The 26,391-nt window shown below is 45.0% G+C and overlaps 1 protein-coding gene across 1 annotated transcript; it reads right to left on the reverse strand.

Annotated features, from left to right (window-relative positions):
- Positions 1-977: 977 nt before the first annotated feature.
- LOC129828735 (aspartate aminotransferase, cytoplasmic-like) lies at positions 978-15,883 on the reverse strand. The gene is made up of 9 exons (XM_055889903.1): positions 15,300-15,883; positions 10,254-10,435; positions 9,812-9,935; positions 8,327-8,439; positions 7,967-8,071; positions 7,684-7,834; positions 7,326-7,491; positions 6,138-6,280; positions 978-4,320 (listed from the first exon to the last, which is right to left on the reverse strand). Exons 1-9 carry the CDS (start codon positions 15,406-15,408, stop codon positions 4,181-4,183), a joined length of 1,233 nt encoding a protein of 410 aa, XP_055745878.1. The 5' UTR covers positions 15,409-15,883; the 3' UTR covers positions 978-4,180.
- Positions 15,884-26,391: the final 10,508 nt, after the last annotated feature.

The raw sequence follows: 26,391 nt of genomic DNA on the forward strand, positions 1-26,391 counted from the left end.
TATGACCTGACAAATAGCTGAGAAACCAAGCAACTCAGTCTCATGCTCTCAGAGAAGATATTTATTGGTGAGGGAGACAGAGATTCCGCTGATAGAGATGTATATATATATATATATATATATATATCAGAGAGGAAGAGGCGAAGCGAGAGGGATCAGTCAAATCCCATTGTTAGGGTGGAGACATACAGTACCAGTCAAATCCCATTGTTAGGGTGGAGACATACAGTCAAAGGTTTGGACACACCTACTCATTCAAAGGTTATTCTTGATTTTTAACATTTTCTACATTGTAGAATAATATTGAAGACCACAAAACTATGAAATAACAAATCTTTATTTTATTTATTTAACGTTTATTTAACTAGGCATGTCAGTTAAGAACAAATTCTTATTTACAATGACGGCCCTACCCCGGCCAAACCCTAAGCCAGACGACGCTGGGCCAATTGTGCGCCGCCCTATGAGACTTCCAATCACGTCCGGTTGTGATGCAGCCATTGAATAGGTGTATCCAAACTTTTGACTGTAACTGTAGTTCTCATCATTATATCCAAATCTCTGTTGTATAGATTAAGGGACAGAATGTGGGAATTTAGGGATGGTTCAACGGTTTACAAGATCTTCAGAATATCAGACCTCCCAATGAAGGTTTTGAAAACTCAATAAAAATATTATTCTGGACTCCTGTATTGACAGGGTTCTTTGTTTCCTGCACTCACCAATGTCAAGAAAAACATTCAAAAAAAGAGAACTTGCACAAACAAAATATCATTATTTCTATCCTGGCTCTCAGATGAACTTTCCTACAACATTAGAATTACAACATAGTGTGAGAAACAGGAGGGCAGTGACCTATACTGACTGGGTCAAAACACTACACACACGGATAACCACATAAAAACCCTGTTTTGATTCCAGGTTGTTTCTATGTTGTTACAGCATTTTTATCAGCATTCCATGACTATGACACATGGTGGTGTGTAGACATTTATTCAAGGCTTCGAGTCAAAGCCCCTTGAGATACATAGCTATTCACTTACAGACACTAGCTGTGAGCGCATTTCATTTGTGCAATTTTGAACATTACATGTATATCATTGAGATGGTAGCTACTGATAATTGTGTAGCATTATTATTGCACTGGGACAGCATCAGAACAGACTGATTGGACATCCACATTGAGCAGACCCTTAATTAGAATGTCAAAAACAAAAAGAGATTATTGCTCTCTGATTGAGAACGCTTTGAGAACAGTCCTATTTGTCCCTATTGAACGCACCCCAGGAATTTGAGAACAGTCCTATTTGTCCCTATTGAACGCACCCCAGCACTTTGAGAACAGTCCTATTTGTCCCTATTGAACGCACCCCAGGACTTTGAGAACAGTCCTATTTGTCCCTATTGAACGCACCCCAGGACTTTGAGAACAGTCCTATTTGTCCCTATTGAACGTGCCCCAGGACTTTGAGAACAGTCCTATTTGTCCCTATTGAACGCACCCCAGGACTTTGAGAACAGTCCTATTTGTCCCTATTGAACGCACCCCAGCACTTTGAGAACAGTCCTATTTGTCCCTATTGAACGTGCCCCAGGACTTTGAAAACAGCTTCCCCAACAGAGCGCTCCATACAGCTTAGGTCTGAGGTAATACAGGATTTTTACTTCAAGTCCCCTTGCGCTAAAATAAACATGATTTAACGTCCTACATATATTTAGTGCGTGACTGATTTGGTCAATTGATTGTTTCACTCTAGTACTTTTTCCAAGACAAATACTGTTTACTTGGGTCACAGTTAATATTTAGCGACATTCGCTCTCAAGTGGACCCAAACAACTCCTCCTATAAAACGTATTCAGGTGGTAAGTCAAACAGAATAGGGAATGTGCATTTTACAATAGGAATGGAATCATCCTAACCGGGTCGTTCTTGAATTGTGGTGGTATTTGCGTCTCTTGCAGCCATGAAAATCACTTTAAAATTACAAATAGTTACACATCAATATAACCCAAAACATTTTGAACTGTTTATCAATGATAAAACATATTTATTGTCCTTTATACTGCAAAACTTTGTTTATGCATTGTTTTTAAAGTACTTAGGGTAAGCAAATTGGATTGTCCCAGTAGTGATGTGTAGTTGTACAGACATATTTTGGGGATTTAGATGTATTATTGTTGCTAGAAAGTGCTAGAAATGCTAGAAAGTGAAAAAAGGTGTATGTTTCATATACATCAATAAAAACAAAAGGCTATTAAAATAAAAAAGGCTATTAAAATAACTATTTATTTTAAAATAGCATGTCTGTCCCTCAGGTGTCTATCTTTGGTGTTCCTGCCTTGACAATCACTCAATGCAAATATAAACAAGAACCTTGAACATTCCCTCCAGTGGGGAACTTATCGGGTAGGGGTCTATATTGAAGAGAATTGTTAATTAATCACACCCAGTATGTCATAAATTTGAGGATTCCATTGATACTTTGGTATGTCGAAATCCAAAGTGTCCCTCGGTGTTATTCAATTTAAATGTAGGGAAATGACATTGTGAGCCAAATTATGAATCATGTCAAAAATTATTTTCAAAGAGCTAATGACTTTAGATTTGAGTATATGTTGCATCAATTTAAGAAAATCCTCAATAACTTAAAATTTCTCATTAGTGTTACTGTCATTAGTGTTACCGTCATTGGTGTTACTACTCCTCCTACCGATGGCACAATGTTATCATAATGTCATTCAGCGGTCATCTTAGTTGATTTAGAATGGGAAGATGTATTTTGGTATATTTAAATAAAAAAATCTAGAATAACTAAGAATTTTTTGCCAAAATGCCAGGCCCCAATGCCACCGCAATTCAAGAACAACCCCAGCAATACTAATCACATTGTAATGTTAATAAAATGATTAAGAAATGGAAGATCATCATCACCAGCACTGCTGGAGCTAGTCTAATACACCCAGATACACTTGGCCTGTGTCTCAATAATTTAAACACTACAGCTTATTTTCCATATCTCCTTTCCTTGTGTCCTTCCCTCCATGATCACTGATCTGGCTGAACATGACAGGTGGAAGAAACATCAGTTACAATGAAGGAGATGAGGAAAGGAAGCCATTGCAAAGTGTCGAGAGACACCCAGTCAGAGCCTTAGTGTGGAACCACACAGCATCTACAATGTCCTGACACAGACTGCTTATTCATGACACCACTGAACACAAACACTCAAAAGAAAATGACACACATCTTTCCACTGCAAACAGTAGTGATGAAGACACACAGTGATGACAAACACACACAGAGCCACAGACAAATTATTTACACTTCTCTTTAACTGTTACACTGCCTTGTGCATTAGTTGAAGGGTTAAAATAGAATATATCTGTAGACAGGCAGTGCCATCAGCTCAGCGTACTGTGGTGCGCTGGGAGTTAGGAAGGGGGTTTCTGTGTGTTTGGTCTAACACCGCGGTGGGCAAACTTTTTGGCTCGAGGGCCACATTGGGATTTTGAAATTCAACGGAGGGACGCATTTTTTGGGGGACCAATTGTTTATTAAAATCAATTTGCGGGGGCCTCCCGAGTGATGTAGCAGTCTAATGCACTGCGTCGCAGTGCTTGAGGCACCACTACAGACCCGGGTTCAATCCCAGGCTGTGTCACAGCTGGCAGTGACTGGGAGACCCATGAGACAGTGCACAATTGGCCCAGCATCGTCCGGGTTAGGAGAGGGTTTGGCAGGCCGAGATTTCCTTGTCCCATTGCGCACTAGCGACTCGTTTGGCAGGCCAGGCGCATGCGCGCTGACACTGTCGCCAGGTGTTCAGTGTTTCTTCCGACACATTAGTGCGGCTGGCTTCCGGGTTTAGCGGGCATTGTGTCAAGAAGCAGTGCAGCTTGGCTGGGTCGGGTCGTGTTTCGGAGGACGCACGGCTCTCGAACTTCGCCTCTCCCGAGTCCGTACGGAAGTTTCAGCGATGGGACAAGACTATAACTACCAATTGGATGCCATGAAATTGGGGAGGGAAAAAAAAGGTATTAAAAAAAAATCTATTTTTTGTAAATGTCTCGCGGGCCGGATGTGGCCCGTGGGCCGTACTTTGCTCCCCCGTGGTCTAATACATTATACACACACTGCTGGTGGTGGACGAGTATGCAGTGCTAAGGGTATTGTAATCTTCTACTGGACATTGACAACAGTCTCGTGGATAGACTTGGCCACATAGTCGATGTTCTTAGTGGTCAGACCACACATGTTGATACGACCGCTGGGCATTAGGTAGATACTCCTCTCCTTGATCATGTACTCCACTTGTTTAGCTGGAGAGAGACAAAATATTAAAAAGGTATGAACAAATCAAATGGTATTTATCAAACGCTTCATAAACAACAGGTGTAGACTAGCAGGGCCCTTCCCAACAATACAGAGAGAAAAAAGAGAAATAATAGAACAATAATACCACAAGGAATAAATACACAATGAGTCAATAACTTGGCTATACACACAGGGTACCAGTAGAGTCAATGATAACTTGGCTATACACACAGGGTACCAGTACAGAGTCAATGATAACTTGGTTATACACACAGGGTACCAGTACAGAGTCAATGATAACTTGGCTATATACACGGGGTACCAGTACAGAGTCAATGATAACTTGGCTATATACACGGGGTACCAGTACAGAGTCAATGATAACTTGGCTATATACACGGGGTACCAGTACAGAGTCAATGATAACTTGGCTATACACACGGGGTACCAGTACAGAGTCAATGATAACTTGGCTATACACACAGGGTACCAGTACAGAGTCAATGATAACTTGGCTATATACACAGGGTACCAGTACAGAGTCTATGTGCAGGGGTACGAGGTAATTAAGGTAGATATGTACAGTACCAGTCAAAAGACTGGACACACCTACTCATTCCAGGGTTTTTCTTTATTTTTTACTATTTTCTACATTGTAGAATAATAGTGAAGACATCAAAACTATGAAATAACACATGGAATCATGTAGTAACCAAAGAGGTGTTTAATCAAAATATATTTAACATTTGAGATTCTTCAAAGTAGCCACCCTTTGCCTTGATGACAGCTTTGCACACTCTTGGTATTCTCAACCAGCTTCATGAGGTAGTCACCTGGAATACATTTCAATTAACAGGTGTGCCATGTTAAAAGTTAATTTGAGGAATTTCTTTCCTTCTTAATGCGTTTTAGCCAATCAGTTGTGTTGTGATAAGTAGGGGTGGTATACAGAAGATGGTCTTTTACCAAATAGGACTAAGTCCATATTATGGACTTTCTTCAAGTGTAGTTGCAAAAACAATCAAGCGCTATGATGAAACTGGCTCTCATGAGGACCGTCACAAAAAAGGAAGACCCAGAGTTACCTCTGCTGCAGAGGAAACCACTACTAAAAGGACACCAATAATAAGAAGAGACTTGTTTGGGCCAAGAAACACGAGCAATGGACATTAGACCGGTGGACCGTGAAGCATGGAGGAGGTGGTGTGATGGTGCTTTGCTGGTGACACTGTCTGTGATGCATTTAGAATTCAAGGCACACTTAACCAGCATGGCTACAACAGCATTCTGCAGCGATATGCCATCCCATCTGGTTTGCGCTTAGTGAGACTATAATTTGTTTTTCAACAGAACAATGAACCAACACACCTCCAGGCTGTGTGTAAGGGCTATTTGACCAAGAAGGAGAATGATGGAGTGCTGCATCAGATGACCTGGCCTCCACAATCACCCAACCTCAACCCAATTGAGATGGTTTGGGATGAGTTGGACCGCAGAGTGAAGGAAAAGCAGTCAACAAGTGCTCAACATATGTGGGAACTCCTTCAAGACTGCTGGAAAATTATTCCAGATGAAGCTGGTTGAGAGAATGCCAAGAGTGTACAAAGCTGTCATCAAGGCAAAGGGTGGCTATTTGGAAGAATCTAAAATGTGTTTTGATTTGTTTAACACATTTTTTGAATCCATATGTATGAACAAACTTTTGACTGGTACTGTACATATAGGTAGGGAAAAAGTCACCAGGCAACAGGACAGATATTAAACAGTAACAGCAGCGTATGTGATGAGACAGAAAGGTGTGTACGTGTGCGCGTGTACTCACGGTTGAGGCCAGTGAAGCTGAACATGCCGATCTGCTGTGTGATGTGGCCCCATGTTCCTGGTGTTCCCAGAGCCTGCAGTTTAGCCTGGAGTGAAGCCCTCATCAACAACACACGGTCTGCCATGGTCTTCACATTATCCTTCCTGCAGCAGGGAGAGGGGGGGAGGGATAGAGGTGGAGAGAAGGAAGATGGAGGGAGAGAAAGAGGAAGGGATGAGAGAACGAGCGAGCGAGAGAGAGGGGGATGAAGAGAGGATATACACTGCTCAAAAAAATAAAGGGAACACTTAAACAACACAATGTAACTCCAAGTCAATCACACTTCTGTGAAATCAAATTGTCCACTTAGGAAGCAACACTGATTGACAATAAATTTCATATGCTGTTATGCAAATGGAATAGACAAAAGGTGGAAATTATAGGCAATTAGCAAGACACCCCCAATAAAGGAGTGATTCTGCAGGTGGTGACCACAGACCACTTCTCAGCTCCTATGCTTCCTGGCTGATGTTTTGGTCACTTTTGAATGCTGGCGGTGCTTTCACTCTAGTGGTAGCATGAGACGGAGTCTACAACCCACACAAGTGGCTCAGGTAGTGCAGCTCATCCAGGATGGCACATCAATGCGAGCTGTGGCAAGAAGGTTTGCTGTGTCTGTCAGCATAGTGTCCAGAGCATGGAGGCGCTACCAGGAGACAGGCCAGTACATCAGGAGATGTGGAGGAGGCCGTAGGAGGGCAACAACCCAGCAGCAGGACCGCTACCTCCGCCTTTGTGCAAGGAGGGGCACTGCCAGAGCCCTGCAAAATTACCTCCAGCAGGCCACAAATTTATTGTCAATCAGTGTTGCTTCCTAAGTGGACAGTTTGATTTCACAGAAGTGTGATTGACTTGGAGTTACATTGTGTTGTTTAAGTGTTCCCTTTATTTTTTTGAGCTGTGTATTTCAATTACAGGAGGTTGCTGAGGGGAGGATGGCTCGTAGTAGTGTCTGGAATGGCATTAAACAGGTGGAAACCATGTGTTTGACGTGTTCAATACCAATCCTTCGATTTTCTTCCAGCCATTACTCTGAGCCCGTCCTCCCCAACTAAGGTTCCCCCGGCTGCCTGTGATTTCAACGTTTTGAACACTCATGTAGAACTGTTGGGAGTGCATACACTACTTTGGACCTGTGTGTGTCCCCACCATTCAGCGAACAGTTCAGCTGTGTTGAGTGTGATGGCGACTAGCCTGGCACCCTGGGAGGGAGGGTTGGACCAGGTTACCCTGACAATCTTCTCCATCTGAGACAGAACCCTCCTCACGTTGTCAGCATCACGAGCTACGATGGTCAGGTTCCCCACACGTTCATCTGACAGGAGACAGAATCTTCATTTCGGGTCTCTGCAGTTAACAGATTGCATTATGTAGAATGAAATGTGAAACATGAGGTGAGAGTAGGAATACATACTGTAGTATGGTTTCGTTTATGTTTCCCTGCATCTTACTGGGTGTGTGTGGTGTGTGGAGGGGGGGGGGGGGGGGGGGGGTCTGTCTGTCTCACTGTAAAGGCCAAAGTTCTTGGAGAAGGACTGGGCACAGAACATCTCAAAGCCCTGGGTGACAAAGTAGCGCACGGCCCAGGCATCCTTATCCAGACAGCCTGATGCAAAGCCCTGGTACGCAGAGTCAAAGAACACGAACAGCTTCCTCCTCTGGAGAGGGAGAGAGAAAAGAAAAAGGACAAAGATAAAACATCTTCAGAAATAAGAAAAGATGTCATGCCAAAAAAAAAAAACGTATTTTCATATAATAACGTGTACACACACATAAACACACAGTCTTACCTTCATGACCTCAGCCACCTGCATCCACTCTACGTGTGTAGGGTCTGTGCCAGTGGGGTTGTGGGCACAAGCATGCAAAACGAAGATGGAATGCTTTGGTGCAGTCTGGAACCGGGGTCAAAGGTCAGTGTTAAACTACAGGACAGCCAAATGACAGAGTCCTGGGCGCTGATACAGGAAGTTGGTATCGTTAAAGCTAAACATATCATCTTTTCAACAGTGTGTAAAAAGCTAATTTACTTTCAAGGTAGACATGACCATTTCTGATATTAAATATTCACTATTGTGAGGTCAACTCAGAGTTCGGGAGCCAGTCTGGTCTCCATGTCAACACCACCTGATCAGAGGTCAGTGGCTCACCTCCAGGTCACCTAGGAAACCGGCCAGATCCAGTCCCCGCTTCTCTGCGTCCCAGTACTTATAGGGACGGACGTCCTCGAACCCAGCGTTGGCAAACACAGAGTTGTGGTTTTCTAGAAACAAACAGTAGAGCAGGTTTTACAACACTCTGCCTTTTCCCTAATAGAGAATTATTTTCCAATTCATGTGTTTTGAGGCCTCCTTTGTAACATTAGCTGAAATGATTTGATGGCTCTATTACAGAGCCATGAACCAACATTAAAAAGTAACATGCTGTATTTGTAAATCACCTACTAATTAAATATTAAGAGGACAACTCAGCAGTATAAGTTCCAGATAACATATCAAGGCCTCCCGAGTGGTGCAGCGGTCTAAGGCACTGCATCGCAGTGCTAGAGGCGTCCCTACACACCCGGGTTTATTCCCAGGCTGTGTCGCAGCAGGCCACGGCCGGGAGACCCATGAGGCAGCGCACAATTGGCCAAGCGTCGCCCGGGTTAGAGGAGGGTTTGGCCGGCCCGGAATGTTCTTGTCCCATCGGGCTCTAGCGACTCCTTGTGGCGGGCCAGGCGCATGCACGCTGACTTCGGTCACCAGCTGTACTGTGTTTCCTCCAACACGTTGGTGTGGCTGGCTTCCGGGTTAAGCAAGCAGTGTGTCAAGAAGCAGTGTGGCTTGGCGGGGTTGTTTTTCGGAGGACGCGTGGCTCTCGACAAAAAGATAAATAATAATAGAATAAAACTAAGAATAAATACACAATGAGTAACAATAACTTGGCTAGTCACTGACCTCCTCCCTGTAGGCTGTCTCATCAGCAAACTTAATGATGGTGTTGGAGTCACGCAGTTGTGGGTGAACAAGGAGTATAGGAGGGGACTAAGCACACACCCCTAAGGGGCTCCCGTGTTAAGGGTCAGAGTGGCAGATTTGTTGTTGCCAGGGTGTCTGGATGATGGTGTTGATGTGAGCCATGACCAGCCTTTCAAAGCATTTCATGGATACAGATGTGAGTGCTACGGGACGATAGTCATTAAGACAGGTTACTTTGGCGTTCTTGGGCACAGGAACTATGGTGGCCTGCTTGAAACATGTAGGCATTTCAGGCTTGGTCAGAGAGAGGTTGAAAATGTCACTGAAGACATTTGCCAGTTGGTCAGCGCATGTTCTGAATACGCATCCTGGCCCTGCGGTCTTGTGAATGTTAACCTATTTTAAGGTCTTACTCACATCAGCTACGGAGAGAAAGATCACACCATCGTTCGGGAACAGCTGGTGCTCTCATGCATGGTTCAGTGTTGGAATTTAGCTCGTCTGGTAGGCTCTAGTCACTGGGCAGCTGGGTTTCCCTTTGTAATCTGTGATAGTTTCCGCGCCCTGCCACGTCATATCTGTCTGATTATACAACTCCGGATCAACCGTACGAGCAGAGATGTAGACAGCTGTTTAAGTTTTGTCGTTCCGGTGTGTGCGTGCGTGCGTGCCTACCCCAGGTTGGCGCTGAGACGTAGACAGGTGTTTTCATGTTGTCATTCCCATTGTACCAGCGTCTGAGAAAATCAGCCCCCATTTTCAGAGCACCTGTACCCCCCAGACATTGCACCGCTCCCACCTGACAGAGAGAGAGAGACAGGCAGACATACAGACAGAGAGTGAGAGAGTGAGAGAGAGAGAGAGAGGAGGATAGGGAGAGAAGAGCGGGAAAGAGTGAGAGAGAGCGATAGGGAGAGGTGAGAGAGAGGGGGATAGGGAGAGAGAGCGACAGAGACCGAGGGGGTGGAGAGACACTAGATAAGTGACTTAATAACTGCTTAACAGCAATGTAGCTCACCAGTACTAATTTAAATGCAAATTCAGCTCAATATACAGTATGTATGATGGAGCACACACACAACACAACCCACCAACACAAACTCATAAACCACCCTACCCTGTTCTCCTGAATGGCAGGGCTGTCTTCTCCCAGGGCGATCTTGGATGCAGACGACCTAAACTCAGGCAGACCCAGGATGGGCAGGTACTCATGGTTCAGACTGTTGTCTGCTACGATGATCTTCTCCACCTTCTTAACCACGGGCAGCACCCAGGGCTGGCCCTCATCTGTCCTGTAGGCTGGAGGGGAGAGACAGGCTAGCTATAGCGGCTGAGGAGGGATACAGTGTTTCCAATATATGGGCCTAATATAGCCTACTAGCCAAGTGTTTTTAGTAGAGTTGTGTTTACTTTATGTTGTACATTTTGCAGTAGCCCAACTCTGGCCCCAGGGCTTTCTCTGCAGCTGGCATTACTGCCATGTTGAGAAACCCACCCAGGAGGAGAATTACTGCCCTGTTGAGCAACCCACCCAGGAGGAGAATTACTGCCCTGGTGAGAAACCCACTCAGGAGGGGCATTACTGCCCTGGTGAGAAACCCACTCAGGAGGGGCATTACTGCCCTGGTGAGAAACCCATTCAGGAGGAGCATTACTGCCCTGGTGAGAAACCCACTCAGGAGGGGCATTACTGCCCTGGTGAGAAACCCACCCAGGAGGAGAATTACTGCCCTGGTGAGAAACCCATTCAGGAGGAGCATTACTGCCCTGGTGAGAAACCCACTCAGGAGGGGCATTACTGCCCTGGTGAGAAACCCATTCAGGAGGAGAATTACTGCCCTGGTGAGAAACCCATTCAGGAGGAGAATTACTGCCCTGGTGAGAAACCCATTCAGGAGGAGCATTACTGCCCTGGTGAGAAACCCACTCAAGAGGAGCATTACTGCCCTGGTGAGAAACCCACTCAGGAGGAGCATTACTGCCCTGGTGAGAAACCCACTCAGGAGGAGCATTACTGCCCTGGTGAGAAACCCACTCAGGAGGAGCATTACTGCCCTGGTGAGAAACCCACTCAGGAGGAGCATTACTGCCCTGGTGAGAAACCCACTCAGGAGGAGCATTACTGCCCTGGTGAGAAACCCACCCAGGAGGAGCATTACTGCCCTGGTGAGAAACCCACTCAGGAGGGGATGGTGCCAATGAACAGCAGCCCCTGACAACCTGAAGGGAGTTTGAACACAGATGGAGATGTCGCAAATACACTCTACTACACTAGAAGTATTACTGCTCTGCAAGATCCAAGTAGACTGATTGGTAATTAGGCCTACCTCAGGCCTCCCCCTACCTCAGGCCTCCCCCTACCTCAGGCCTCCCCCTACCTCAGGCCTCCCCCTACCTCAGGCCTCCCCCTACCTCAGGCCTCCCCCTACCTCAGGCCTCCCCCTACCTCAGGTCTCCCCCTACCTCAGGTCTCTCCCTACCTCAGGTCTCCCCCTACCTCAGGCCTCCCCCTACCTCAGGCCTCCCCCTACCTCAGGTCTCTCCCTACCTCAGGTCTCTCCCTACCTCAGGTCTCTCCCTACCTCAGGCCTCCCCCTACCTCAGGTCTCCCCCTACCTCAGGTCTCCCCCTACCTCAGGTCTCTCCCTACCTCAGGTCTCTCCCTACCTCAGGTCTCTCCCTACCTTAGGTCTCTCCCTACCTTAGGTCTCTCCCTACCTTAGGTCTCTCCCTACCTTAGGTCTCTCCCTACCTCAGGTCTCCCCCTACCTCAGGTCTCTCCCTACCTTAGGTCTCTCCCTACCTTAGGTCTCTCCCTACCTTAGGTCTCTCCCTACCTCAGGTCTCTCCCTACCTTAGGTCTCTCCCTACCTTAGGTCTCTCCCTACCTTAGGTCTCTCCCTACCTCAGGTCTCTCCCTACCTCAGGTCTCTCCCTACCTCAGGTCTCTCCCTACCTCAGGTCTCTCCCTACCTCAGGTCTCTCCCTACCTCAGGTCTCTCCCTACCTCAGGTCTCCCCCTACCTCAGGTCTCCCCCTACCTTAGGTCTCTCCCTACCTTAGGTCTCCCCCTACCTTAGGTCTCTCCCTACCTCAGGTCTCCCCCTACCTTAGGTCTCTCCCTACCTTAGGTCTCCCCCCTACCTTAGGTCTCTCCCTACCTTAGGTCTCTCCCTACCTCAGGTCTCCCCCTACCTTAGGTCTCTCCCTACCTTAGGTCTCTCCCTACCTCAGGTCTCCCCCTACCTTAGGTCTCCCCCTACCTTAGGTCTCTCCCTACCTCAGGTCTCTCCCTACCTCAGGTCTCCCCCTACCTCAGGTCTCTCCCTACCTTAGGTCTCTCCCTACCTTAGGTCTCTCCCTACCTTAGGTCTCTCCCTACCTTAGGTCTCTCCCTACCTTAGGTCTCTGGCGGGCAACTTGATGTGTATTTTTGACTGTTAATTGTATGATATTGTTTAACTTATGTGTGTTATACGTGCTGCACTCGCTCCCTGACAGGTCGTCATTGTAAATAACTATTTGTTTCCTAATTGACGTACCTGTATAAATAAAGGTGAAATAAAATTCCAACTTTGCAACGGTTTGTTTCAGTGTTTTTTTTGGATCAGGATACAACCCGATACAAATGTCAGACTACAGCCGTGCACTTTCGCCTGCGGTCCTAAACTCCAGCCAGCCACCACTGATAAGACAGCAACACTAGTAACTTACTCTGCGTGAACAGTGTTATTGAGCTAATGAGGACAGGGCACTCCTGTATTTATCTGCTCACTTACTGACTGCAATAGTCTGTAGACATACTTCCATTCACATCCACTTTCTAACAGAGCACGAGGCCTAACTGTATCATTTGTGACTGAAGTTGAAGAGACAACAGATATTTTCCTAAGTGGACATGGGTCCATCTCCTCTATTGGGGCGGCAGGGAGCCTAGTGGTTAGAGCGTTGGACTAGTAACCGAAAGGTTGTAAGATCAAATCACCGAGCTAACAAGGTGCAATCTGTCGTTCTGCCCCTGAACAAAGTGCCCACTGTTCCTAGGCCGTCATTGAAAATAAGAATTTGTTCTTAACTGACTTGCCTAGTAAAATAAATAAAAATATCTGAGCATACTAACACATGGTGTAGCTAGGTTATCTAGGCTATTTTCAGCCACAGTGTTAGCCTACTACAGGAAGGGATTACTTAAGCAATAATGCCTGAGAACCCAGGAACTCCACATGTAGCGCAATGCTAATCCTGTAGTCCTGAGAGGCCAAGCAAGCAGTCACAGGCAACACCAGGACTTCAGCCTTTTGCCCTCTGTGCTGCAGTGTTATATATTAACAGCACTCCGCAAGATCCAGTAACAAGAACAGTGGCTCCGTTCCACCCCGAACTGTATTCTAGCTAGTGTTCTCATAGGATCAGCGTAGAGAGCGTGAATGGGAGTGAATTGCTCGATGACCACGGTCTATTGATCTAGCTACAACTGATATGACCATGACTCATTTATCTCCATCAACAACTACCGGCCTGTTCCAGTCTGTTCCTACGGCACTGACAGAGCTACTTCCTTGGATGACTGCCAACTACAGGTTATAGACCTTGCTATGCTATCTGTGCCGACCACCCCCGTCTCAGTTCCCAGTATCTATGCTGCAATAGTCTATGTGCCAGGGGGCTAGGGTCAGTCTGGTGTCCTGTGTAACCTTAGGTATGCTCCCGCTAATTCGCCTCTCTTTCTTTCTCCCTCCCCCCTCCCGGAGGACCTGAGCCATAGAACCATGTCTCAAGACTACCTGGCCTGACGACTCCTGGCTGTCCCCGTCCCCAGTCCACCTGGCCGTGCTGCTGATCCAGTTTCTGAAGTTCTGCCTGCAGCTATGGAATCCTGACCTGTTCACCGGACGTGCTACCTTGTCCTGGACCTGCTATCTCGACCTCTGAATGTTCAGCTATGAAAAGTCGACTGACATTAACTCCTGAGGTGCTGACCTGTTGCACCCTCTATAACCACTGACTATTATTTGACACTGCTGGTCATCTATGAACGTTCAAACATCTTGAAGAACGACCTGGCCTTAATGGCCATGTACTCTTATAATCTACAACTGGCACAGCCAGATGAGGACCGGCCACCTCTAAGAGCCTGGTTCCTCTCTAGGTTTCTTCCTAGGATCCTAGCTGTCTCTGGAGTTTTTCCTAGCAACTGTGCTTCTACATCTGCATCGGTTGCCCTTTGGTGTTTCAAGTACTTTGTGACTACTGCTGATGTAAAAAGGGCTTTATAAAATAAATGTGATTGAAATTTGACAATAGATTCTGCACAATCAATCAGCAGAGCAAGCAAGGACACCATGCATGTCATGTCCAGCCTGAGTTCATCCTTACCTTCTCCCTACTTTGAAGAATATGCTAGCCTAATCACTGATCTGGATAACATGATTGATTGGATAGGTGAAAAGGTTTCACCACATAGAACAGATCCAGTCATGTCACAGGAAGGGATGAGGGATGATGCATTCTGTCACATTTTTTCAAACAGGGCCCAGCACCACAGCAAACATTTTGTTTATTTTTTATTTAACCAGGCAAGTCAGTTGAGAACAAATTCTTATTTACAATGACGGCCTACACCGGCCAAACCCTAACGACACTGGGCCAATTGCGCGCCGCCCTATGGGAACTCCCAATCACAGCCGGTTGTTATACAGCCTGGTTTCGAACCTGTCTCTAGTGACGCCTCTAGCACTGAGATGCAGTGCCTTAGACCGCTAGACAACTCGGGAGGTCTTTCGGGTAAGGCAGCTGTCAATGATCACGTTAGGCTGCGTTTCATTTTATTATGGCGGTTTGATCGCGGGGGAGGCACTAGTAATGTCTGCAGTTTTCGGTTTGGCTATTTGTTTGAAGTGTATTAGTCTATAAATAAAACTCTTTGCCAAAATTCGTAATCTCTCCCATGTCTTATTCGACTAGTAGTTGTTCTGAAATGTGTATTGCTTGCCTACATTTGACTCCCTACTCTGTTTTAATATAACACACATACATTCATTCATTATTAATTTCGGTTGCCTATCCTGACGTGAAGTTCGTTCTACAGAAAGTATTTGACTCTAGCGACAAAATGTAAGAAATTAGAAAGAGGAGGGACTGGTCATATTATCATATTTCTTACCTCCAACTCCGAGGTTCACCTTCATGGGGTTCGGGTCATCTTTGAAATCATTCGACAGTTTGAAGACCGCCACTGGGATGGCTTGGGGAACCTCACCGAATAATGACATGATGATGAATATTACCGAGGCGGAATGTTAGCTAAAACGGCAAAACAACCGGGGACAAACCGCTGTTCAATCTAATGGACGAGGTAGGAAAATAATTTCACCTTCAACTTGGATGGATTTGGTCAATGGAAAATGGGTGTGAGAGATTTGACCAATAGAAATCGAAAGCAGCCAGCTGACTAAAAAATCTGAACAATCCTAGCGACGATTGAAAAGGGGGAAATAATGTGACGTGGTTGACAGTTTGTGCCAATGACTAAACATTATTGGAGATTGACACGTTCATATGCAAATCTCGGTCGCTGAATATGAATAAACAGGTTTAACGATGTTTTGGTTTTTCCTTCAAAAAGGAGGGGATTCGATGAATACCACGGGCATGACCCAGTGACCGTGTTAGCGTTCGATTTGGAACCGTGAGCAATGTACCCAGTTTTAGCCCATTAAAAACAAAGTAATTAATAGGATTCTGTGTTTTCATATGTAAAAGTGAATTATTTTCTGACAAAAATGCCTTGATAAAATGCCATCGTCCGGTCACATGACGGGCCATAGACCAGTTCAACCCGGGGCAGTTTAATCGATTCCCTTCGATGTACAAACCTCTAGGAAATAACTACAATGTTATTGCATGGTTATGTAAAAACATTTATTTCTAAGAGGTTTCTACATTTTTGCAGGGAAATACAATGCCTAATAACATCCACTGTAGATAAAGGTGTTCTGGTGTCCTCGTCACAAACAGGCATCCGAATGAACCTGTTAATTCGCAATTTAATCAAAACGATTTGTGTCGTATTCCTCTGCTCAGGCGTTGCATGCATCAATCAGTGGTTGCGTGCCACGTAATCGACGATGCCGTGATATGCCGTGATACGTAAAATGCGTGTGTAGGCGTTGTAAGATCTGAGCAGGGGAACACGACCTCTGCTACGCTATGTCAAAATGTAACGTCACACACCCCAACCTTTTGAAATCACTTCTCTATCTATCCACAAGGTAGCACCCTAAGCTTGTTATTCGTGATCCACCATGATTTCTGCCATGGGCCACAGATCAGCCTCTCTTTATACTATATGTTGTCCAGGGGACATCATACCTTGGTCAAGGAACACAACATTGACCATAGATCAGTGTTTAAGGGCAACTTCTTCAACAGAGAAACATAATACGTTTTTTTGTTTCTTCCTCATTCGACCAAGTACCACCACTGAACTATAAGCTTTAAGTGCAGGTAGACTACTGTAGTACACTAAATAATGATGACACATTATGGCTCCATTGACAGGTTTATAATCCCTGTGTCAACTCTGTTTGAATGCAAACATGCCAATGCAGATTTGAATCCAACCAAAACAGTGTTGATTCCAGAGCAGTATTTGTTCATGCGTGTGCACACGTGTGTGGGTGCGTGTGTGTGTGTGTGTGTGTGTGTGTGTGTGTGTGTGTGTGTGTGTGTGTGTGTGTGTGTGTGTGTGTGTGTGTGTGTGTGTGTGTGTGTGTGTGCGTGTGTGTGTGTGTGTGTGTGTACTCTCTCCCTCAGCTGTCTGTCTGAGGTGAAGTGGTTGATATATGAAGGCCACTTTACTCTGCTCTGTCATCCCTCGGGTCTCCTGGACTAGAATGGAACATTTCTCAGTAGAAGAGCCACCATGTGTCATGTTTCAACGCTTCAATACTCTCTCTGTGTCTGCTGTTAGTGGGTTAGTTAAAAGAACATTTTATTGACAGTACTTTTATTACTGGCATCTGGAAGGCTGGTCTGATGGCATACTAACCAACTCACTGTACTGTATAAGGTCATTTACTGTAGCTTACTTAGCATACTGGATTGCATTTGGTTGGGGCCACTAGTGAAAGGCAACATCTGACCCAAAAAGGCTTCTAGGTTTGGGGATTTCTATGGTTTTCACCTCACTTCCCGGGCCAGGTGCAGGGTAACCCCAGTGGGCCTTCCTGCCAGAAGAGGGTTTGGCTTTTTGAAGGCCAGGGTGACCCCCCCTCCTCAGATAGTAGAGGTTTTCATTCTTTCCGACCAGGTGAGACCAGGTATCAGTGTGTATATTACCTGTCACTGTCAGGCCAGCAATTATAGGATTTGAGCTCCCTGAGCAGAGCAGGCTTCAGGCCTGGGGCCAAGAGGAGCCTGGAAACAACCGAGAAGACAAGGGGGACCACGGTCTGGGCTGCCAGTCCCTCCCCTGTCAGTCACTGGGTGTGTGTGTGTCTGGGTGTGGGCGTGGGCGGATGCGGGTGTGGGCGTGTGGGTGTGGGAGTGGGTAGGTGTGAGTGAGTGAGAGAGAGAGTGGGTGGGTGGGTGGGTGGGTGGGTGGGTGGGTGGGTGAGTGAGTGAGTGATTATGATTGACAGCAGTAGCTTCTGGGGAGACACAGCCATGAGGTGTGTGTGTCACAGAGAGAGATACCAAAGTGCTGTTTTCATTTCTACTCGGTCCAATAACATTTAGAGAAAGAATTATGAAGAAAATATTGTTTGTTTCATAGAGTGATTTTATTTGGGTTTCAGGTTATCAGGGACTGTGTCGGATGTCAGACAATGACACCAAACACTCACACACAAACGTGTGCCCAAACACACACAGCCACAACCACATTCCACGGGAGGTATAGAACACAACCAGGAGAATACACACACATTTACATTAACATTTAAGTCATTTAGCAGACGCTCTTATCCAGAGCGACTTACAAATTGGTGCATTCACCTTATGACATCCAGTGGAACAGCCACTTTACAATAGTGCATCTAGATCATTTTAAGGGGGGGGGGGGGGCAGAAGGATTGCTTTATCCTAGGTATTCCTTGAAGAGGTGGGGTTTCAGGTGTCTCCGGAAGGTGGTGATTGACTCCGCTGTCCTGGCGTCGTGAGGGAGTTTGTTCCACCATTGGGGTGCCAGAGCAGCGAACAGTTTTGACTGGGCTGAGCGGGAACTGTACTTCCTCAGTGGTAGGGAGGCGAGCAGGCCAGAGGTGGATGACACACACACTGCTGAATTCTAGTGGGACCTTCTGGCGTGGCTCACATGTTGCGTTGCCCTGTGTGTCTGTGGGTCAGTGATCTGTGTTGAGTGACTGTCTTTCAGCTTCCCGCACTGTTTGTTTTCCTGAGACAGTGTCATTAATTCTGCAACAAGGGATCAGACACACCAACAACAGAGACACAGGGACCTCCCCTGTATGCAGCGACCCTGAATAATGGTGCGTGTATGCAGTAGCCAGACATGCCTCAGTGTGTGTGGGTGTGTGTGTTCAGTGACGGATGTTGCATCCATGCAGTAGCTAGACGTGTCTTCCCTTCCAAGGCCCATTGATCAAAGGTATGCAAACCTAGTTGTCTACACATTCCGTCACACCTGAGAAATCCCAGACATCACCTCACACATTTACAACACTCCATTTAACATGATTTGCAATGCAAATATAGACCAGGGGATGCTTGTATATTAGAATATATGGAAGTGACTCTGACAAACTTACCACATTGTTGCAATACCTTCAAACCACATTAGATGACAATGGTTTACATAGGATGTTTACATGTATGTTGTAATACTTTTGAAAGGTTGGGATGGCTTTGAGAGGGATGTTCAATGTAGCATGCAGTAATGTTGGCCTGCAAGCCTCTCTTTCTCTCCCTCACTACTTCTATAACTGTCTCTCTTTTTCTCCCTCTCCAACAAATACCCTTCGTAAAAATGTTTTTTACCTGAACTATTGCCTAGGCTTTAGGTCACCAAGTGAACATAGTCTTGTGGAACGCAGGAAACCTGGATTTGAGCCCAGTCGGTCACACTAGCCCTGACCTCCACAAGTGGGAAAGTAGTAGGCGTGGATTCCTACTAAATGTACTTCTACAGTAATTGATTGATGTAGTGTTTAGTTTAGCTGACTCTGACTGACCAGACCTGAGCTCAGTATAGCTATGCACCACTGTAACAATAGGAGGAAGTGGTAGGATCATGTCTGCGTTTCTACGTCCATCCTTTGACTGTACGTCTCTATGAATTATATTATATCTGACCTATAAACATGGTCTTTAATTCATCCTTTCGCTCCAAACAGCTCATAATTCAACCTGATCGATTTTAAACAATGAACAATGATGTTAATGCCTCATCGTTGCTGTATTGAAATTTACAGAGAGAGAGAGCACTGCGTGCTTCTCTTCCAGTTCAGTATTTATTTACAGAGTTAAATACTTAAGAATGAGACGTCATGACTTAAAGTAAATAAACTGTCATAGTAATGGAGCAACACAAGCATTTTCTCAGCAAGATGTTTACCTTGTGTGTGTGTGTGTGTGTGTGTGTGTGTGTGTGTGTGTGTGTGTGTGTGTGTGTGTGTGTGTGTGTGTGTGTGTGTGTGTGTGCGTGCGTGCGTGCGTGCGTGCGTGCGTGCGTGCGTGCGTGCGTGCGTGCGTGCGTGTGATTCATAACAACCGTGTTTGAGTGCAACCATTGCTATAAACTGTCCTACATGCCTGTGTCCAGATGAACTCAACTCAACCTTTCCAACATGACTGTCCAGACCAGACAGATGTTTTCTTGATACAGAAACACAGCAGCAGCAGGCCATAGACTTGGAACCTCTGTCCACACATCCTATGCACACATTTTTACATTTACATTTGAGTCATTTAGCAGACCCTCTTATCCAGAGCGACTTACAGTTAGTGTATTCATCTTACAGTTTTTTTAAATTGCTTTGGTACTATTTTCACAAGTATGTGGTGAATTTTAAAAACTCTTAGCACAAAAATCCAAACTGGCAACACTTGTAACGCAGCCAGTCTTATCTTCAAAACCTTTCATTGTGCATTCATTTTGTTTCTAGACATCTTTCACCACACAATCATTGATCAAAAATATATGTGTACTATGAAATAAAAGGAGTACATTGATTTAATCACCAAAACACAACATAATTATATATTCTCAATGTAGAATATGCAGTGCCTTCGGAAAGTATTCAGACCCCTTGACTTTTTTCACGTTTTGTCAAGTTACAGCCTTATTCTAAAATTGATTAAATACTTTTCCCCCCTCATCAATATACACACAATATCCCATAATGACAAAGCAAAAACAGGTTTTTAGAAATTGTTGCAAATTTATTACAAATACAACACTGAAATATCACATTTACTTAAGTATTCAAACCCTTTACTCAGTACTTTGTTGAAGTACCTTTGGCAGCGATTACAGCCTCAAGTCTTCTTGCTTGGCACACCTGTACTTGGAGAGTTTCTCCCATTCTTCTCTGCAGATCCTCTCAAGCTCTGCCAGGTTGGATGGGGAGTGTTGTGCTGTACAAATAGTGCTGCACAGCTATTTTCAGGTCTCTCCAGAGATGTTCAATCGGGTTCAAGTCCGGGCTCTGGCTGGGCCATTCAAGGACATTCAGAGACTTGTCCTGAAGCCACGCCTGCATTGTTTTGGCTATGTGCTTATGGTCATTGTTCTGTTGGAAGGTAAACCTTCGCCCCAGTCTGAGGTCCTGAGCACTCTGGAGCAGGTTTTCATCAAGGATCTCTCTGTACTTTTCTCCGTTCATCTTTCCTTCAATCCTGACTAGTCTCTCAGTCCCTACCACTGAAAAAAAACACAGCATGATGCTGCCACCACCATGCTTCACCGTAGGGATAGTGCCAGATTTCCTCTAGACGTGATGCTTGGCAGATAAGTTTTTCGCTTTGTCATTTTGGGGTATTGTGTGTAGTTTGATGAGGACTTTTTTCAAATTTAATCTTAGATTTTAGAATAAAGATGTAACATAACTACATGTGGAAAATGACAAGAGGTCTGAATACTTCTCGAAAGCACTGTACATGTTTAAGCGGTCCTGTATGTAGCTCAGTTCATAAGAGCATTGCATTAGCAACACCAGAGCTGTTTTAAATATGTTATTGGACCATAAACAGATTTGACTCATTAATCTATACAGTCCAAATAATGATGATCCACGCTTCTTTGAAAATATATATAATAATTTATCAAGCCTACAAGCAATACCAGACTCTATTATTATGGTGGGAGATTATAATATGGTTTTATATACCTCAATGGATGGTAAAGGAAATCAAACTACAAATTATCACCCTTATGCAAATAACGAAGATCATGGATATGGTGGATATATAATGAAGCTAGTGGATATTTGGGTGCTTAAATATCCTGACCTAGTGAGATATACATGGTGGAGGTTTAATATCCTGACCTAGTGAGATATACATGGTGGAGGTTTAATATCCTGACCTAGTGAGATATACATGGTGGAGGTTTAATATCCTGACCTAGTGAGATATACATGGTGGAGGTTTAATACCCTGACCTAGTGAGATATACATGGTGGAGGTTTTATATCCTGACCTAGTGAGATATACATGGTGGAGGTTTAATACCCTGACCTAGTGAGATATACATGGTGGAGGTTTAATACCCTGACCTAGTGAGATATACATGGTGGAGGTTTAATATCCTGACCTAGTGAGATATACATGGTGGAGGTATAATACCCTGACCTAGTGAGATATACATGGTGGAGGTTTAATACCCTGACCTAGTGAGATATACATAGTGGAGGTTTAATATCCTGACCTAGTGAGATATACATGGAGGAGGTTTAATATCCTGACCTAGTGAGATATACAGGGTGGAGGTTTAATACCCTGACCTAGTGAGATATACATGGTGGAGGTTTAATACCCTGACCTAGTGAGATATACATGGAGGAGGTTTAATATCCTGACCTAGTGAGATATACATGGAGGTTTAATATTTATTTATTTTTATTTTATTTATTTAACCTTTATTTAACCAGGTAGGCAAATTGAGAACACGTTCTCATTTACAATTGCGACCTGGCCAAGATAAAGCAAAGCAGTTCGACACATACAACAACACATAGTTACACATGGAGTAAAATAAACATATAGTCAATAATACAGTGAGAAAAAATAAATAAGTCTATATACAATGTGAGCAAGTGAGGTGAGATAAGGGAGGTGAAGGCAAACAGATATATGTATAGATAAATAAAAATATAAAAAGGCCATGGAGGCGAAGTGAGTACAACACAGCAAGTAAAATAAAAACTAAAAAAACACTGGAATGGTTGGTTTGCAGTGGAAGAAAGTGCAAAGTAGAGACAGAAATAATGGGGTGCAAAGGAGCAAAATAAATAAATAAATAAATACAGTAGGTAAAGAGGTAGTTGTTTGGGCTAAATTGTAGATGGGTTATGTACAGGTGCAGTAATCTATGATCTGCTCTGACAGCTGGTGCTTAAAGCTATTGAGGGAGATAGGTGTTTCCAGTTTCAGAGATTTTTGTAGTTCGTTCCAGTCATTGGCAGCAGAGAACTGGAAGGAGAGGCGTCCAAAGGAAGAGTTGGTTTTGGGGGTGACTAGAGAGATATACCTGCTGGAGCGCGTGCTACAGGTAGGTGCTGCTATGGTGACCAGCGAGCTGAGATAAGGGGGGACTTTACCTAGCAGGGTCTTGTAGATGACCTGGAACCAGTGGGTTTGGCGACGAGTATGAAGCGAGGGCCAGCCAACGAGAGTGTACAGGTCGCAGTGGTGGGTAGTATATGGGGCTTTGGTGACAAAACGGATGGCACTGTGATAGACTGCATCCAATTTATTGAGTAGGGTTTTGGAGGCTATTTTGTAAATGACATCACCGAAGTCGAGGATTGGTAGGATGGTCAGTTTTACAAGGGTATGTTTGGCAGCATGAGTAAAGGATGCTTTGTTGCGGAATAGGAAGCCAATTCTAGATTTGACTTTGGATTGGAGATGTTTGATGTGGGTCTGGAAGGAGAGTTTACAGTCTAACCAGACACCTAGGTATTTGTAGTTGTCCACATATTCTAAGTCAGAGCCGTCCAAAGTAGTGATGTTGGACAGGCGGGCAGGAGCAGGCAGCGATCGGTTGAAGAGCATGCATTTGGTTTTACTTGTATTTAAGAGCAGTTGGAGGCCACGGAAGGAGAGTTGTATGGCATTGAAGCTCGCCTGGAGGGTTGTTAACACAGTGTCAAAAGAAGGGCCAGAAGTATACAGAATAGTGTCGTCTGCGTAGAGGTGGATCAGAGAATCACCAGCAGCAAGAGCGACATCATTGATGTAAACAGAGAAGAGAGTCGGTCCAAGAATTGAACCCTGTGGCACTGTTACGCATGCCTCTGAGAAGAGGGAACGCAACTCCCTGCTACAACTCAACTCTCTGAAGTGCAAGAGGTATGGACTGTAGGTGCGAGCAAGGATGACACAAAAGCAGATTTTACCGTTTACTTGGATTTATTTTCTTACACGGTAATATGGGGAAAAGGGGCTGGACGGAACCAAAGCAAAGAAAGTAAATATCAAAGTTCCCCCTCTCCTATCTAACCTGCCTACCCACTTAACTTACCTAACTTAGCACCGTCTGGTGCCCTAACCAAAATACAGGGGGTGGTCCGCCCAGGTCTTACCTAGTGTGCCTAGACAGTAAATATACTACGGGTATATGTATGCCCGCGGGCCTCTTGCCTAAGCACTCCCAAAGTGCCTTCTCCTTCCCCCCTGGGAACACATGAAACAGAGTAATTATTAATGATTTCACAAACACTCAAACACAGGACATAGAAAAACTGCTACCAACAACAACAGTACATACCACACTTTCTGATACACAACCAACACTATATCACAATCTAATTTTTTTCTCTCTCTCTCTCAATCTTCAAATCTCTACTCCAAATCTCATCTCTCTCTCTCCTCTCAATCTCAATCTCCTCTCTCTTGGCAGAACACTGGCTTTTATCTTCTGGGGGCAATGGTGATTAGTGTCAGCTGCTTCTTGACGAGGGGGCGGGGTCAGCTCCAATCACCAATTAGCCTGGGGTTGACCAATCAGCTGGTTGGGGAGTACTTCAGGAAGCCATCTCCTGAAACACACACTCAAATACAAAACAGAACACAGAAACTGGGGAACGTAACACGCCCACCACAAAAATTGCAAACATACAGTTTGTAATAACAAAAACCAACGCTTCCCCAGTTAGTAAACCCGTGATAGAGCGTCAGCAACCACATTCGCTGAGCCCTTCACATAGGCTATCTGTACATTATATCCTTGTACAATCAGAGCCCACTGCATAAGGCGGCGGTTCTGATTGTACATTTGCTTTAAGAACACTAAAGGATTATGGTCCGTGAAGACCATTACAGGAAAGGCACTGGATCCCACATATACCTCAAAGAACTGTAAGGCTAGCAATAAAGCTAGCGTTTCTTGTTCAATTGTGGAGTACCTTGACTGACACGAGTTGAACTTACGGGAGAAGAAACTGACGGGCCGATCCACTCCGTCTTCATCTTCCTGTAAGAGAACCGCACCCACCCCCACTATACTAGCGTCAACCTCCAACTTAAAAGGTTTGTCAAAGTTGGGGGCGGCAAGCACTGGGGCACTACAAAGTAGCGCTTTAGCGGACTCAAACGCATGGTTACAGTCCTTGGACCACCTAAATGGTACCTTGGGACTAAGCAGAGATGAAAGGGGAGCTACTACCGTCGAGAAATTCTTACAGAATGTACGATAGTACCCTACCATCCCTAGGAATCTGCGCAACTGGCGTCGAGTCGTGGGAGCAGGAAAAGCAACAATTGCCTCCACCTTGCCAGTTACTGGGCGCACTTGACCTCGTCCCACTTGTTTCCCTAAGTAAGTCACCGTAGCCTTCCCAAACTCACACTTGGCCAAATTGAGGGTTAAAGAAGCATTCTCCAACCGCTGAAACACACTTTTCAAAGTGGAGAGATGATCAGACCAAGTAGACGAATGTATCACCACATCATCAAGGTATGCAGTACAATTTGGCACATCTGCAAACACAATGTTAACTAGACGCTGAAAAGTAGCAGGTGCATTACACATGCCAAAGGGCATCACAGTGTATTGTACAAAGTTATCAGGCGTAACAAAAGCCGATATGTCAGAAGCTCTAGAGGTCAGAGGCACCTGCCAATAACCTTTTAACAAATCTAACTTACTAACGTAAGCAGCAGAGCCAATTCTATCAATGCAGTCATCTAATCGAGGTAGAGGAAAAGAATCAGACTTTGTAACTGCATTTACTCGACGATAGTCCGTGCATAAGCGGGACGTACCGTCAGGCTTAGGAACAAGAATACATGGGGAACTCCAGGAGCTGTTACTGGGTTTTGCCATGTCATTCTGTAATAAATAAGCTACCTCACTTTTCATTACCTCCCTTTTCTTTGTATTAACCCGGTACGGATGCTGACGTATAGGAGCAGCATTCCCTACATCCACGTCATGTTCCAAGATGGACGTGCGACTTGGAACGTCCTGAAACACACTGAGAAAACTGTTTATCAATAGGATAAGGTCCTTAGTTTGATCGTTATCCAAATGTTCCATTTGAGAGGGTAACTTCTTCAGCATCTCTGAATTACATAGGCGTTCACACTGCTGTAACGTATGGCGTAACTCCAACCCATCCTCCTTCTCCTCCTCTAGGTCCCAGCCAGGCTTCAGCACCACCGCAGCCACACTGGAGACGGCGGGCTGGACCGGCTTACTTGAGGAGCTGTCTGGAGAGTCACGTACATAATATTCTTTTAGCATGTTAACATGACACACACGGGAAGAACGCCTCCGATCTGGGGTCTTTATCACATAGTTGGTGTCACTGAGTTTCTTTTCCACCAGATATGGTCCAGAAAAACGTGCTGACAGAGATGAGCCAGGAATTGGCAACAAAACTAAAACTTGATCCCCTGGTGCAAAAGAACGGCCAACAGCCTTTTTGTCATAATGCACCTTCATGCGTTTTTGCGAAGAGGAAAGAGACTTTTGGGCTAACGCACATGCGGCGTGCAGTCTCTCCCGCATTTTACTGACATAATCCAACACATTTTTAGGGGCGCTACTGGGTGTAGGAGATAAGATA

The sequence above is a fragment of the Salvelinus fontinalis genome, chromosome 30, assembly GCF_029448725.1.
Source record: "Salvelinus fontinalis isolate EN_2023a chromosome 30, ASM2944872v1, whole genome shotgun sequence".
NCBI classification, from domain to species: domain Eukaryota; kingdom Metazoa; phylum Chordata; class Actinopteri; order Salmoniformes; family Salmonidae; genus Salvelinus; species Salvelinus fontinalis.

Excerpts from the sequence above, each read along its gene's own strand:
- LOC129828735 (XM_055889903.1), bottom strand. The coding sequence starts at position 15,408 with ATGTCATTATTCGGTGAGGTTCCCCAAGCCATCCCAGTGGCGGTCTTC. Across the intron at positions 8,440-9,811 it reads CGTCTCAGCGCCAACCTGGG|AAAACCACAACTCTGTGTTT; the intron begins GTAGGCACGCAC and ends GTTTGTTTCTAG. Across the intron at positions 6,281-7,325 it reads GCTGAACTGTTCGCTGAATG|GAAGGATAATGTGAAGACCA; the intron begins GTGGGGACACAC and ends TCCCTGCTGCAG.